Genomic DNA, 12835 nt, shown 5'->3' on the forward strand with positions numbered 1-12835 from the left:
AACCACACATACGCTCCAGCGCACGTTCAGATAAATACGAGCACCACGCGTTTGCAGGGCGTGCAGAGTAGGCTTAGTGTTGGAGATTGTCTGCTCATTTCGGACCACTATGACTTACAGCTGATTATAAACGGCATGGTGGTCAGAGTCTTAGAGGTTGGAGCAGTGGTCATTGATGGGCACCCTGCCAGTCTCCTGATCGGACCCTCCTCCTTTCCATATGAGTGTCGTAGAGAAATAGGGCTGTCTTTGGTGGGGAACTCTGAGCAGAGGTGATGGTCTCGATACCCAACACAAAAGATGACCAGTGAGCTAAATCTTTACCCAGTAGGGCAGTAGGTCTCTTGAGATGTGAACAGAAGTGTATGGAAACCAATTTGACCATCAATTTCATGTTTAAAAAAATAAAAATAAAATAAAAAATAAAATGATGAAAGAAAGAAAGAAAGAAAGAAAGAAAGAAAGAAAGAAAGAAAGAAAAAGAAAGAAAGAAAGAGAAAGAAGAAAGAAAGAAAAGAAAGAAATTTTGGAAAGGCAGCAGAGGCAGAAATATCACGCCGGCACCTAGAGCTCTGGAACACAGAAGAATTTTCTCATTCTGTGAACCATGTGAATGTGCCTATATTCAATCATTTTGTACCTACAAAAATGATTCAACATAATTATTGTCGATTAAGTTGGAAAGACAAATTCTTTCCTTATCCACACATTGTCTGACCGGTACATACCTTTTTGTAATTCTTTAAGCCCTCCCCGTGTCCCTACCAGTATTTTCTACCTTCGTTTATAAAATTGGGGCCATGAGTCCTTAACTCACCTACTAAAAGAATACTTGAAAACCCTTGTACTAAATAGACTGAGGGGGGCAGTGGGGAAGGTCTGGAAAGAGCTACTTTCAAATGACCTAACTTTGTTCTTTTTGCAGATTCCTCAATAACGTGTGCTGACTGTGCACTTGGTTTTTTTCTCTTTTATCGCTGCCAGTATTCTCAAGTGTCTTTCATTAAAAGTTCCAACCTAAGCTTAAACGTGTTTTGGAAAATCTGCAGACCTGGGTACATGCCTAAGCGTGGTACTTTCTAAGCCCAAACCCCAGCCCCCTTTGAACAAAACCTAATGGAGGTCATCTTGATACACGGCAATGTAGAGGCTCGTTCATCACTGTTCAGATGAAATTCAAAAAGCTGTCCCAGGACCCCAAGTGGAGAGTGTGAACATGTTTTGAACAGGAGCGGACAGTGCACATCACTTCACACTTGATGATGAAGAAATACTAACTCGATTTGAACATTTCCCTGAACGTGCGCAGAATGAAAGTTCTAAAGATCTAAGATAAAGTGTTAACTACTTGATTAGCATAATCCCCGTAGTCAGAAATAATTTCTTTTTCATGATGGCACTTTATGTCCCTGTAAAATTCATCTTTTAATATCCAAATTGGCATGTCTTGCAATCATGTTACGAAGATTATGGGAATATAATATGCTATAGGCTCTTTGCCTCCCTAAGGCCTTCCGGTAAATATTTTAGCGTCCCGTGTGGGTAGTGCTTTCATCACATGGTATTGGCTAGTGTAGTTATTATGTCTGCAAGGAGGCAGATAATAGAAAACAAGTTGGAAACTCCTTTTTTTCATGGCGGGGGCCTTAAGAACGCAAGTCGTGCATAACACGGATTTTCAAATGCAACACCTGACGTCATTGACTGTGGAAATTTTACACAGAGCGGCCTATATAAAGCACCCTCCAGAGTGTCCCTGATGTATTCATTTCCAGACTGATGAAACAGCAGTAGTGATCAAACACCACCTGTAATCAATGAAATACTTAGGCCCTGACATTTAGCATAAAAGCAAGCAAGCGAATACCCCTTGCATAACTTAGAATATCAGCTAGATGCTCTTGGAATATATAAATGAAAGGCTTGGGGACTGTTTATTCCGGTGGCCAAAAGATGCAGATTTCATGGTTCCCCATCTTGCCTGCATGGGTGTAGATGTGTCTCAGAAACTTGACAGAAAAGAGATTAAGAGGAGGAGAGAAGGCGGATGTGTAGTTTGAAAAACCACCTTCTGGTCGTGTGCTACACCCTTCTGGCTCCCCATGTATATGAAAGTCATTGATATAGAATATATTTTTAATACATATAATTTGTGTTTAAAATATATAGAGATCTATCTTTAACACATATGTATTTAAAATATATATTGAGAGAGAGGTTTGTATTTCTATGAAAATGTTTGTCTGCATTCTTGTAGCTTAGCTTAGCATTTAGCCTTTTAATACTTTCGGACCCACATTTATACACGAGGTTCCTCTTTGAATGCATTCCTTTGCTCGTGAACTTCAAAATACTTAAGTAGAATAGCAGGGGCGCTTATATTTGACGTTCCCCATAATGATGCAGGGGCTTTGTGGATTCTGAAGAATCTTCAGAAACATCTAATAAGGAGTCAATTTTAGTTACCAGTTCCACTGAAGTGTATTTTTATCATCATCTATTGCCTGCACGTTTCGTAACTCGTGGTTGTTAACTGCGCTGATTCAGAGTCCTTGTTTAACTGGAATATGTGCTGTTTCCTCACAACGACTGCTCAGAATATGTATCGCATTGTACCGTGACATTTAGAAAGTCAAACTAGCAAGGGAAATGCAGCGATCACATTTCCCGTCGCCACGAAAGGCAGTTTACTCGTAACCTTGGGGCGGAAGCAAACGACAAACGACCCCTGGGTTGTCATCACCTGTGTCCCTACTGATGAATCATTTATTTCAGAGAGCTAGAAATTGAAAACTCCCCTAAGACAGTATCCTGTGGCTCAGTGGGCTATGCTTTGATAGTTTCTCTGGGTAAAAGGTAAGCACACGTTCCCCCTATTTTCAGAACTGCCATTGAGCTGGCTCCAGAAGCTCTTGCGTGATCCCCAGAAGACGGCAGATGAAATTTTTAATTCTTGCACTCCAGCTTCTTTCTACTTCTTACAGAAAATAGTCCCAACAGGTGTCTCTTTTCAGGCCAAATGAGTAAATAATCACAATTTCTTTCTGATCAGTCACTTACCAAGATATTGAAATCAGCGTCAATAGACCTTTCATATAATAAGGAAAACTGTAGTTGCCGTGCAGAGCAGCTGAAGATGTGTATTTTGAAGCACTCCACACTCAGTTAAGCTGTTGTCCCTGCATGCCAGTCAGAGCTCAGATTGCTCTGCTGACACGGAATGTTTTTCTTTGTTACTGCTGTCCTCCTCATCAGCACTAACACACACCAAGGGCCTATTGTGTACCAGGCACTGTTCTTGGGGCCTCCCACTAGACTTCTGAGTCTGTACTGTTTCCATCATGCAGATCAAGGAGCAGGGATGAAAGGAAGTCACAGGTCATGACTGAGACCAGAGCCAACGGTCAGAGTAATGACAATAAAATCCTGCTTCCCACCTCTCCTTTGCTGCTAACCCTGGACTCAGAAATTTGTCAGTGGAGAAAAATTCACAGTGAAAATGTCTCTTTGTGCTAGTTTTCACAGCGTGGTGAGCAAATCTTTTCCTGAAACTTGGAGACATTTTTCTTATTGAAAAGGAAGTTGCAAATGTGGCTGTAGCGATTGCCCTGTGGGGGTTCTGGTTGATGGCCTCAGAAGTCCTGTTTCTCTGATGTGTCAGTCTGTCGATTTTAGCCACTAACTTCTGACCTTGAACCAGACAAGTCTTCACAAAGACAGAGACAGAAAAATCATGGCAGCCTGGAAGCCATGTGGGAACCGGGCCAGACCTCACTACCCCTACCAACTCTTGAGGAATGACAGTGAAGCACGTTTTGTGCTTTCAATACTCTAAGTCACTTTTTTTTTTAGCAGTTTGGGGTCAGGGGACTCCTATATTCAGCTGCGTGTGGTCTTGACCATTCTTTAAAAAAAAATCGTTCAATAAAAACATCTTTCTTAGAATCCATGGAATCTTTTCCAGTTATACCCAGTGCAAATACACATCTTTAAGATGTATGCCCTCTAAGAACTATTTCATTCATCTGCTTCTTCATTCAACGAAGGTAGAGTGAAATTCCCCTAAAGACCAGGCTCTGTGTTAAACACTGAACATGTACTGTTGGACAAGACACTTCTCTGCCTTTGAAAAGCCCAAAGTCAGTTCTGGAAACGCACAAGGAAACAGGCGATTACCTGCTTGACAAGAACTCTGCTGATGAACGAGTTCATCGTCCTCAGTTACGGCCCATTTACGAAACGAAGTATCCTGTTCACATGGTCAGACTTAACCTGGCAAAAGTGCTTTGCAAGCATAAAGCACCATATGGTTGTGCATTTTAATCCTTACTCTTAGATCAACCACGTCACATTAGCCAAAAGTACAGCATTAGAATGCTTGCTGCGTGTGTTTTTTACATACAATGAATATTTCTTTTTTTAATCAGAAATGAGAAAAGCAGAAAAAGTACAGCTAAGATTCTTTCTGACCTCCGGATCTTCACCTGGCCCTCAAAAGCCATTTTCATGAGGTAAACTCTGCAGTCAGAAGAAACCATGAGAGCCTAGGTTCTTAACTCCCAATTTAATCCAGTATTCTGAGGCCACATGCATTCCACAGGAAAGATGATGCTGTGTCTCTTCAAAGAGAAGGAGATGTGAAGATTGCCTCACTTGGTTATCCTCAGATGATAGAATCTTACCTTCCCCCCCGTTTCAAACCAGACAAATAAAATTAACAGAGGCTGAAACCTACTTGCTCCTATGGCATAAACATGATGGCATGGTTACTGTTTTCGATCCCCTATTTTAGCTTTGCAGGATTGTAAAAGACCTATTCGCAAAGTAAATGGAATAATGAAATTGCATATGCTTGCATCGCGCGTCTGAAGACATATCACAGTTCTTTTTAAAATAGCAGCACTTGGGAACATACCTACCATATGTCATTCCTGTTAGGACAACGATCCAGAGAATTATGGCTTTGCATCTGACGTGATGTGGGGTGCATATCGACTCGTACCTCTAGGTACGTTTACATGACATACAGAGTTTCCTCTGCTGGTGCCAAAGACGTGAAGAAGGCCTTATGAAAAAGGCCAAAAATTACTCCAGACTCTGTGTTCTACCCCAGGCTGCCACATGAGGGCATTCTTCTCCCAAAATACGTGCAAGCAGGTGTAACCACGGATTTCTACAAACAGAAAACAGGTGTAAGGTTATCTCAGGAGGGTCTTTGGCCTGGTGGGGAGTGTTTCATTATTGACTGATTCTAACATGATATTTTTTTTTCTTTATGTTACTTTTTCTTTCAATTTCATAGGGTGCTGATCCATGGCTTGGATAACAACCGAAGACTGGCTATATTATTTAAGTAAATAGCTTTTGTTTGTGTTTGTGATTTGCAATTGGAGTGCCCTAATAAAACTGGTGGTTCGTTGTGCGTTTCCCATAGGGCTTTTTTGAAGAGGAGGAAGGTAAGGAGTATATTTATAAAGAGCCTAAGCTGACGGGCCTCTCGGAGATTTCTCAAAGACTGCTCAAGCTCTATGCGGATAAATTTGGTGCAGACAATGTGAAGATAATCCAGGATTCCAACAAGGTAAAGGAAAATCGGCATCCATGCACATGTGAATAATTGACTCCTTTTTTTTTAGTTTTTTTAGCTGTATCTGTTAAGGTTTTCATTTTCTGTCTGACTGCAAAAGTAACCTGCCTCAACCACACGGGAGGTTTTGCCTGTTTGTTTATTGGATGGTTGGCGATTTTTTTTTTTTTTTGGTCAAAAATGTTATGTGTGTTTATTTGAGTAACTTTTAGGTAACCTTAGAAACAAGTTACTAAATTCTCTATTTCTGCCATAGATTACTTGCATTTGAATAGCAGCCTAAGGGTTAAAGTGATTGGGCCCACTGTTCCTTCCAGAGCTCACAGTGCACACGGGGTTAAGAAGAGGCGGCTACATGCAAACGGTTAATTAAATAGAGCCCAGGGAGTTCCTCTGGAGACAGGTCTAAGTCACAGGGAGAAAGTTCAGGGCTCCCTGAGCAGCTCATTCTTGGCTGGGCAATGCTTCACGGAGGAAGGATGTCTGATCTAGGGATCGCAGAGTGAGAAGCCGTTTGCCGGAAGCAGAGGGCATTCTGAGGAGCCCGGCACAGGCGATGCCAGGGAGGAATGAGAAGGAGACACAATGGCAGGTGTCTGCAACACAGGTTGGACAGAAAAGTATAGCAGAGGAATGCATCTCAAAAAGCAGGTTGGTGCCCAAGTGGGGAGGCCGCTGTTGGGCCACCAAAGAAAAGGTCTCTTTTCTCCCCTCCTCTTTTACTCAGCTGGTATTTGGAGGGATCGGGGCATGAGATTCCTGGGTCTGGGCAGAAATTGTCACGATGTGCCCGTCACTCTCTCCCTTAGCTTGAAAGGTGAGATCCCCTTCCCCTTAAAGATGGAAAGAACTCGAATCACCCTCATGGTGGCACTCCTAAATAGGAAACATAGGGTTCCTAGTGAGATGAGAAAAATGCCCAATTTAGTGGCAGACATCTGCAGTCTTCACTCCATCATGGCACCTGCTATCAGCTGGTGATCCATCTTGGAGAAACTAGATAACCACTCTGAATTTTTTTTTTTAATCTGTAAAGTAGATACAGTTATACTCATCTTACAGTATAATTTTAGGAACATCATAAATAAGTTCATGAGCTTCCTCAAATTTCTGGAATCAGATAGGCAGTGAGTACATAAACAGATGGAGAAAGCTGGAAGAAGTTTAAAAATTCTTCCAGAAATCTTTAGAAAAGAGGCTGAGAATCATCTCTTCCAACCTTGAAAATTCCCTGGCTCTTCTTGGGACCCCCTAGCCTGTCTTCCTTGCTATTTCTGAAGCTTATTCACCAAAGCAGAATTAGTAAAGAAACTATATAGGATGATTTATTGCAGATAAGAGAAGGTATTAGAGAAACTGAAAATAAATATATTTGCAATCATGAGACAGGCTAACCAGTTAATCCACTCAGCCAACAAAGCCCGAGCCCAGGTCTAGGTACATGGCTGAATCATCGAAGGACAAGGAGATATATTTCTACTCTTAAGAAGCTTGTTTTCTCCGGATGCCTGGGTGGCTCAGTCGGTTGAGCGTCCAACTTAGTCTAAGGTCATAATCTCATGGTTCGTGAGTTCGAGCCCCACTTCGGGCTCGCTGTTGTCAGTGCAGAGCCGGCTTCAGGTCCTCTGTCCCCCTATCTCTGCCCCTCTTCTGCTGCTCTCTCTCTCTCTCTCAAAAATACATAAAAAGAAAAAGGAAAAAAAAGCTTGTGTTCTAGACAAAAGTGAGGACATTCACTACAGAAGAAAAAGAAAAGAGGGGCACCTGGGTGGCTCAGATGGTTAAGCAGCCGACTTCGGCTCAGGTCATGATCTCGTGGTCTGTGAGTTCGAGCCCCGCGTCGGGCTCTGTGCTGACAGCTCAGAGCCTGGAGCCTGCCTGGGATTCTGTGTCTCCCTCTCTCTCTGCCTCTCTCTTTCTTTCTCTCTCTCCTCTCTCTCAAATAACCTCTTAAAAAGAAAAGAAAGGATTATAAGTAAAACGCCTTAGCCAGGTGCGTATGTTTGGAAGAACGTCACTACCGGAAAGTTTGGCTCCAGTCGTACCTCTGCCACCACCTGGCTGCTTGACCGCAGTCCGGCCAGTTACTCTTTCTGTGCTGCCGGGGCCACCCAGCCTCTGAAAGGATCCGACTGCCTGTTCTTCCCCACGGGGACAGGGACAGGCCGGCAGGGTGCCAGCGGGGGGGAGCGCAGAGCGCCCTGCTCACTTCCCGGAGCACCCGCGGCTCACCACTCTCTTCCCCCATTAACGCGTCCACCCAGGTAAACCCCAAGGATCTGGACCCCAAATATGCCTACATCCAGGTGACCTATGTCACACCATTCTTTGAGGAAAAGGAAATCGAGGACCGGAAGACGGATTTCGAGATGCACCACAACATCAACCGCTTCGTCTTCGAGACGCCCTTTACGCTGTCGGGCAAGAAGCACGGTGGGGTAGAGGAGCAGTGCAAGCGGCGCACCGTGCTGACCAGTAAGTGCCGCCCGCGGCCGGGCAGAGCGCTGGCTGCAACGCGGGGCCCCTGGTGGGGGGCGGGGGTGGTCGCAGTCTCGGGGACAGCCACCCGACATGTGCGAAATTAGGAATGCTGGCCGGGGAGAGCTGGCGTCCCCCCCTTGGGAAGTCAACCAGAAGAGAAACCGCCCCTACGGTTACCTCATCCGCCCCTTCCCTGTAGACGTCAGGGCCGCGAAGGTCATGGTGCGGTGTCCCGGGAACAGCTCTGAACTTAACCACTCGTCCCTCCCTGAGCCCACCCCCGGTGACTTGAGGGTTAGCAGCTCTCAGAATTGTGTGCTTGGGGCAAGATTCTAAACCATTCTGGAGCTGGGGCTCCTCACGTGTCAACTGAACGCAGGGGATGACCTCCCACATCCCTTCCAGCGCTGTCTAGAGCTGCTCTAGGAGCCGGGGAGCCTCTCGCTTACTGAGCAAACGTGCCGTGAGCGCCTGCTAGGTGCCGGGCACCGTTCTGGGAGCTGAAACAAATACAACAGGACTCTTGCCCTCAGGGTTCACGGTCTGGTAGGAGAGAGCCAAGTAAAGCAAGATGTTCAGGTGAGCAGAGTATGAGAAAATGGGAATACACAGGAGGGGCCCCTCAGGCCGACAGAGGAGAAAGACGCACAAGGGTATTCTAGAAAAATCTTGATGAGCAGTCCTGGATAGCGCAGTGGATACAAGAATAGCAGCGACATCCAGATGACAGGACACATTCATCTTCCGGGAAACTTTTTCAGAACTTTTATCATAAACGATCAGAACAAAGAGATCATGACATGCTATTTGGTGGAGACGGAAGCATTCGTTAGTGTGGTTTAGTGTCGTTTTTATTTGAATGATAAGTTGTGAGGGAAACTGTAATCTTTTCAGTGGTTGGAGACTGTAAAGGCCTTAATCCAGCCCATAGAACGAGGACATGTTGGCCAGCCAGGTGCGCGAGAGCAAGCCAGGCAACATTAGTTGGGCCAAAACCTAAGAGACGTTAGACACCATGGTATACAGGAGAAAAAATAACTCGCATACACAGAAAAAGTGCAGGGTGGAATGTGCTGTGCATAAAAAAGAGATACAAGGGGCGCCCGGGTGGCTCAGTTGGGTAAGCGACCGACTTCGGCTCAGGTCATGACCTCGCGGTCCGTGAGTTCAAGCCCCGCGTGGGGCTCTGTGCTGACAGCTAGGAGCCTGGAGCCTGCTTCCGATTCTGTGCCTCCCTCTCTCTCTGCCCCTCCCCCGCTTGCACTGTGTGTGTGTGTGCGTGCGTGTGTGTGCGTCTCAAAAATAAATAAACATTTTCCAAAAGAGAGATACAAGATCATCCGGACCTTCAGGGGTACCCTGGACGCCTCCCTAACCTTCAGGCTTCACATTCTCTCGCGTTGCTTTCGTGCAGCCAGTCACTTGTTCCCCTACGTGAAGAAGCGAATACAAGTCATAAGCCAGTCGAGCACAGAACTGAATCCTATCGAAGTGGCCATTGACGAGATGTCCAAGAAAGTTTCTGAGCTGAATCAGCTTTGCACAATGGACGAGGTGGACATGATCCGACTGCAGCTCAAAGTCCAAGGAAGTGTCAGCGTGAAGGTAGGCATTGTCCAGAGCAGGGACGCACACGGCCCGTGGCACCTGGTACCAAGTGCCCTGGAAATTTCTGACAGAGGATGTGAGAGCCATTTTTCTGTTCTGATACCATCCGCAACTTTTTCTGAGTCTTGAAAACTTTGTTTTGGGGCGCCTGGGTGGCTCAGTCGGTTGGGCGTCCGACTTCAGCTCAGGTCACGATCTCGCGGTCCGTGAGTTGGAGCCCCGCGTCGGGCTCTGGGCTGATGGCTCAGAGCCTGGAGCCTGCTTCCGATTCTGTGTCTCCCTCTCTCTCTGCCCCTCCCCCGTTCATGCTCTGTCTCTCTCTGTCCCAAAAATAAATAAACGTTAAAAAAAAATTAAAAAAAAAAAAAACTTTGTTCTGTTGCCAGTGCGAACACCAGAAGACGAACCTTTTTTTCTTTTCTTTAAGTTTAGCTGAAATAAAATCCTCCTTTCCCATCTTCTCCGCATAACCTCTATTCTATATTCGAAAATCTAATGAGTGAACGAATGAATGAATGAATGAATGACAGATACGGCTGTCTCGTCAATATCTGTCCGTAAGAGCCTCACGAACGTGTTCGGAAACAAATCCTTTGAAAATGTTTATTGGTTCACAAGATGTGTGTCGGTATTTATCTGAGTGTCAGGGGCCTGGTAAGGCAGCAGATGGCCTGCTCACTGTGGGTGATTAAAGAAAAGAGAACAAACAGACTGTTTGCAGAGGTATAAGCAGTATTTAGGACAAACAACACGGTGGGCACAGGAGCTGACAAGACCGAGGGGCTGTTACCCACCCCTAGATCCGGAGCTGGAGAGGAGACAAGAGTGAGTCGAACAGAGCGAGAGCTGGGAGAGCCAGCTGCTGAGGCTACCTCTGCCAGATAGAGGACCACACAGAGGAAACCCTGTGGCCAACAAACCCAGCCCGGCTGGGACCAGGGAGATTTGGGTGAGGCACTCACCTCGGGCACAAAATGTAAGTGGGCATCAAAAACCTCAGTAACAGGATAGAATAATATTTGTGCGATGCCAACAATTTATAATGAGCAAAGAGTTAAAGTTTTAAACAAAGGCAGGCCCGTAACAATGCCGCGTGGAACTACATAGGAGCCCGAGGCAAAAAGGAAAAATCAGTGAGGCCAACTCTGATGTTGACCTGCTCTCCTCTTCCCCGCCCACCTTTTCTCCGTGTCCCCATGGCTGACTCGAAATAGTAATAATAATTTTTTTTTTTAAGCCGGAAGGCAAAAAGAACCATTGCTGTCCTCCAAACGGGACAGCTTCTCTCAGCATAGAGCTGTGTCAAGGAAGGTGGACGTTGGACCGGGGGGCACGAAAGGGAGCATCCAGAATGTTTAGTCATTGTGCCGTGCTGGCAATACCTGGCAGGCACGGGCATCTGAAGGCAGCTCGAATACAGTGTTAGCTTCCTTCTGCTGTGACCTTATTCCTTCCAAGCCCCACAGTCACAGGAAGAGACCATAAGCACTAAAGGGTACGGACTCCTTCGTGAATGGAAGCCTACGCATGTGTGCGGGCAGGAGTGGGTCCTGGCATCGTGCATTCGTTCGGCAAATCTGATAAATGCCTCCTCCGGCCGGAATGTAGGCCAGACTGTTAAGCGGAATCCGGTGAAACAGTGACTCCCAGGGTGGTGCGTACGCGACTACCATGACCGAATGGCTGCCATTAATAGTGAAGTGTTGACTTGAATGTGAATAGAAAAAAAAATAAATAAATAAGTAGTACGTCACCCATTTGATTTCACAGATATTAAAATTCAACGTGAGTAAATCAAAACGAGTCTAGGTTTCAAAGACATTAAGAAAACAATGGTGCAAGCCGAGTGCAGAGGTGACAAAAAATGTGAAACAAGGGACAAGTGACCGTTTGAGAGAAGGTACCGTGAGGTATAGCACGCAGCTGGATCCTTCAGTAACTTACTGCCTTCTGAGTGGGGGGACAGCAGAGAAGACAGGTAACAAATCGGTGGACCCCGCAGCAGCATGAGAGGATGTGGGCGCTGCACGATGGAAGCTACTCCTTCTAGCTGCGGGGAAGGCTCCAGCCAAGGGGGAGATGGGTTTCTCCTCAGACGTTTCTCTTCTCCCCCCACAGGTTAACGCTGGGCCGATGGCCTACGCACGAGCTTTCCTTGAAGAAACCAATGCGAAGAGATACCCTGACAACCAAGTAAAACTTCTGAAGGAAATATTCAGGTAAGCTTTTCTTTGTCAGAAGGTTCTGGAACTCCTTCAGGCAGGAGCCACCCGCCCGACCCTCTCCAAGGCAGCAGAGTCTCACCGAGGCCCGACTTTGAGCTGCCGCTTTCTGGGGCTGGCTGTTAATTTGCTGACTGCTGTCCCCAAAGGCAATTTGCAGACGCGTGTGGACAGGCCCTTGATGTGAATGAGCGCCTCATCAAGGAGGATCAGCTGGAGTACCAGGAAGAGCTGAGGTCCCATTATAAGGACATGCTCAGTGAACTCTCCACAATCATGAATGAGCAGGTAAGACCTTCCTGGAGGCGGCCCACGCTGCCAGTTCATAGGAAGTGCCCATTTTAGCCCCGGTGCCAGGAGGCCTGTAAATGCCTCCTCTCTTTCGTGACCACCATGGCGCTGAGTTGCTCCCTCCTCCACGTACAACACTCCGTGCCTCTCCAAACAGAGATCAGGTTGGGGACAAATCCATTTAAAAACAAAAAAGAAGATGAGAACCCAGGTGATTCCCAAAGTTCTCAGATATGTTTAGCCAAACCATATGAGCTACTGGTTTTCTAGAACAGATGGAACCTATTAGACAGTAAGGAACAGCGGGCGACGTTCCACTAGGTTTGCTGCCACTCCCGTCCCGGATGTAGGACGTCCCAACTCCCAGGCTGTGACACGGAGTCCCACAGTTCCGCCACCAGGGGTCTCTGCACCATACTCCAGAGGAACGCCAGGACTAAGGGCCTGGCTCATCAAGATGGAGACTGCCTCTACACAGGCTGGGCCTCCTGAAGATGTGCAGAACTGGGTAAAACTCGATCCTCTACCCCACCAGCAAGTTATCCATGATTTCTGGCATGTATCCAGCATGTTCTATAAAGCTGTGCACAAAATCTGGATATTCATTAATCACGGTATTTGGGAGGGACACATAATCAAGTGGTCC

General features: G+C 46.2%; 1 protein-coding gene across 6 annotated transcripts in view; it reads left to right on the plus strand.

The window, feature by feature from the left end:
* The window catches only part of DOCK10 (dedicator of cytokinesis 10), a 272061-nt gene that overhangs the window by 254048 nt on the left and 5178 nt on the right, over positions 1-12835 (plus strand). For all 6 annotated transcript variants that reach the window (XM_047873141.1, XM_047873140.1, XM_047873137.1 and 3 more), the window contains exons 51-55: positions 5435-5581; positions 7852-8062; positions 9483-9673; positions 11795-11895; positions 12048-12186. In XM_047873141.1, coding sequence (XP_047729097.1) covers positions 5435-5581; positions 7852-8062; positions 9483-9673; positions 11795-11895; positions 12048-12186 — 789 coding nt within the window. The remainder of the gene's footprint in view (positions 1-5434; positions 5582-7851; positions 8063-9482; positions 9674-11794; positions 11896-12047; positions 12187-12835) is intronic.

Source organism: Prionailurus viverrinus, chromosome C1 (genome assembly GCF_022837055.1).
Source record: "Prionailurus viverrinus isolate Anna chromosome C1, UM_Priviv_1.0, whole genome shotgun sequence".
Taxonomy (NCBI): Eukaryota; Metazoa; Chordata; class Mammalia; order Carnivora; family Felidae; genus Prionailurus; species Prionailurus viverrinus.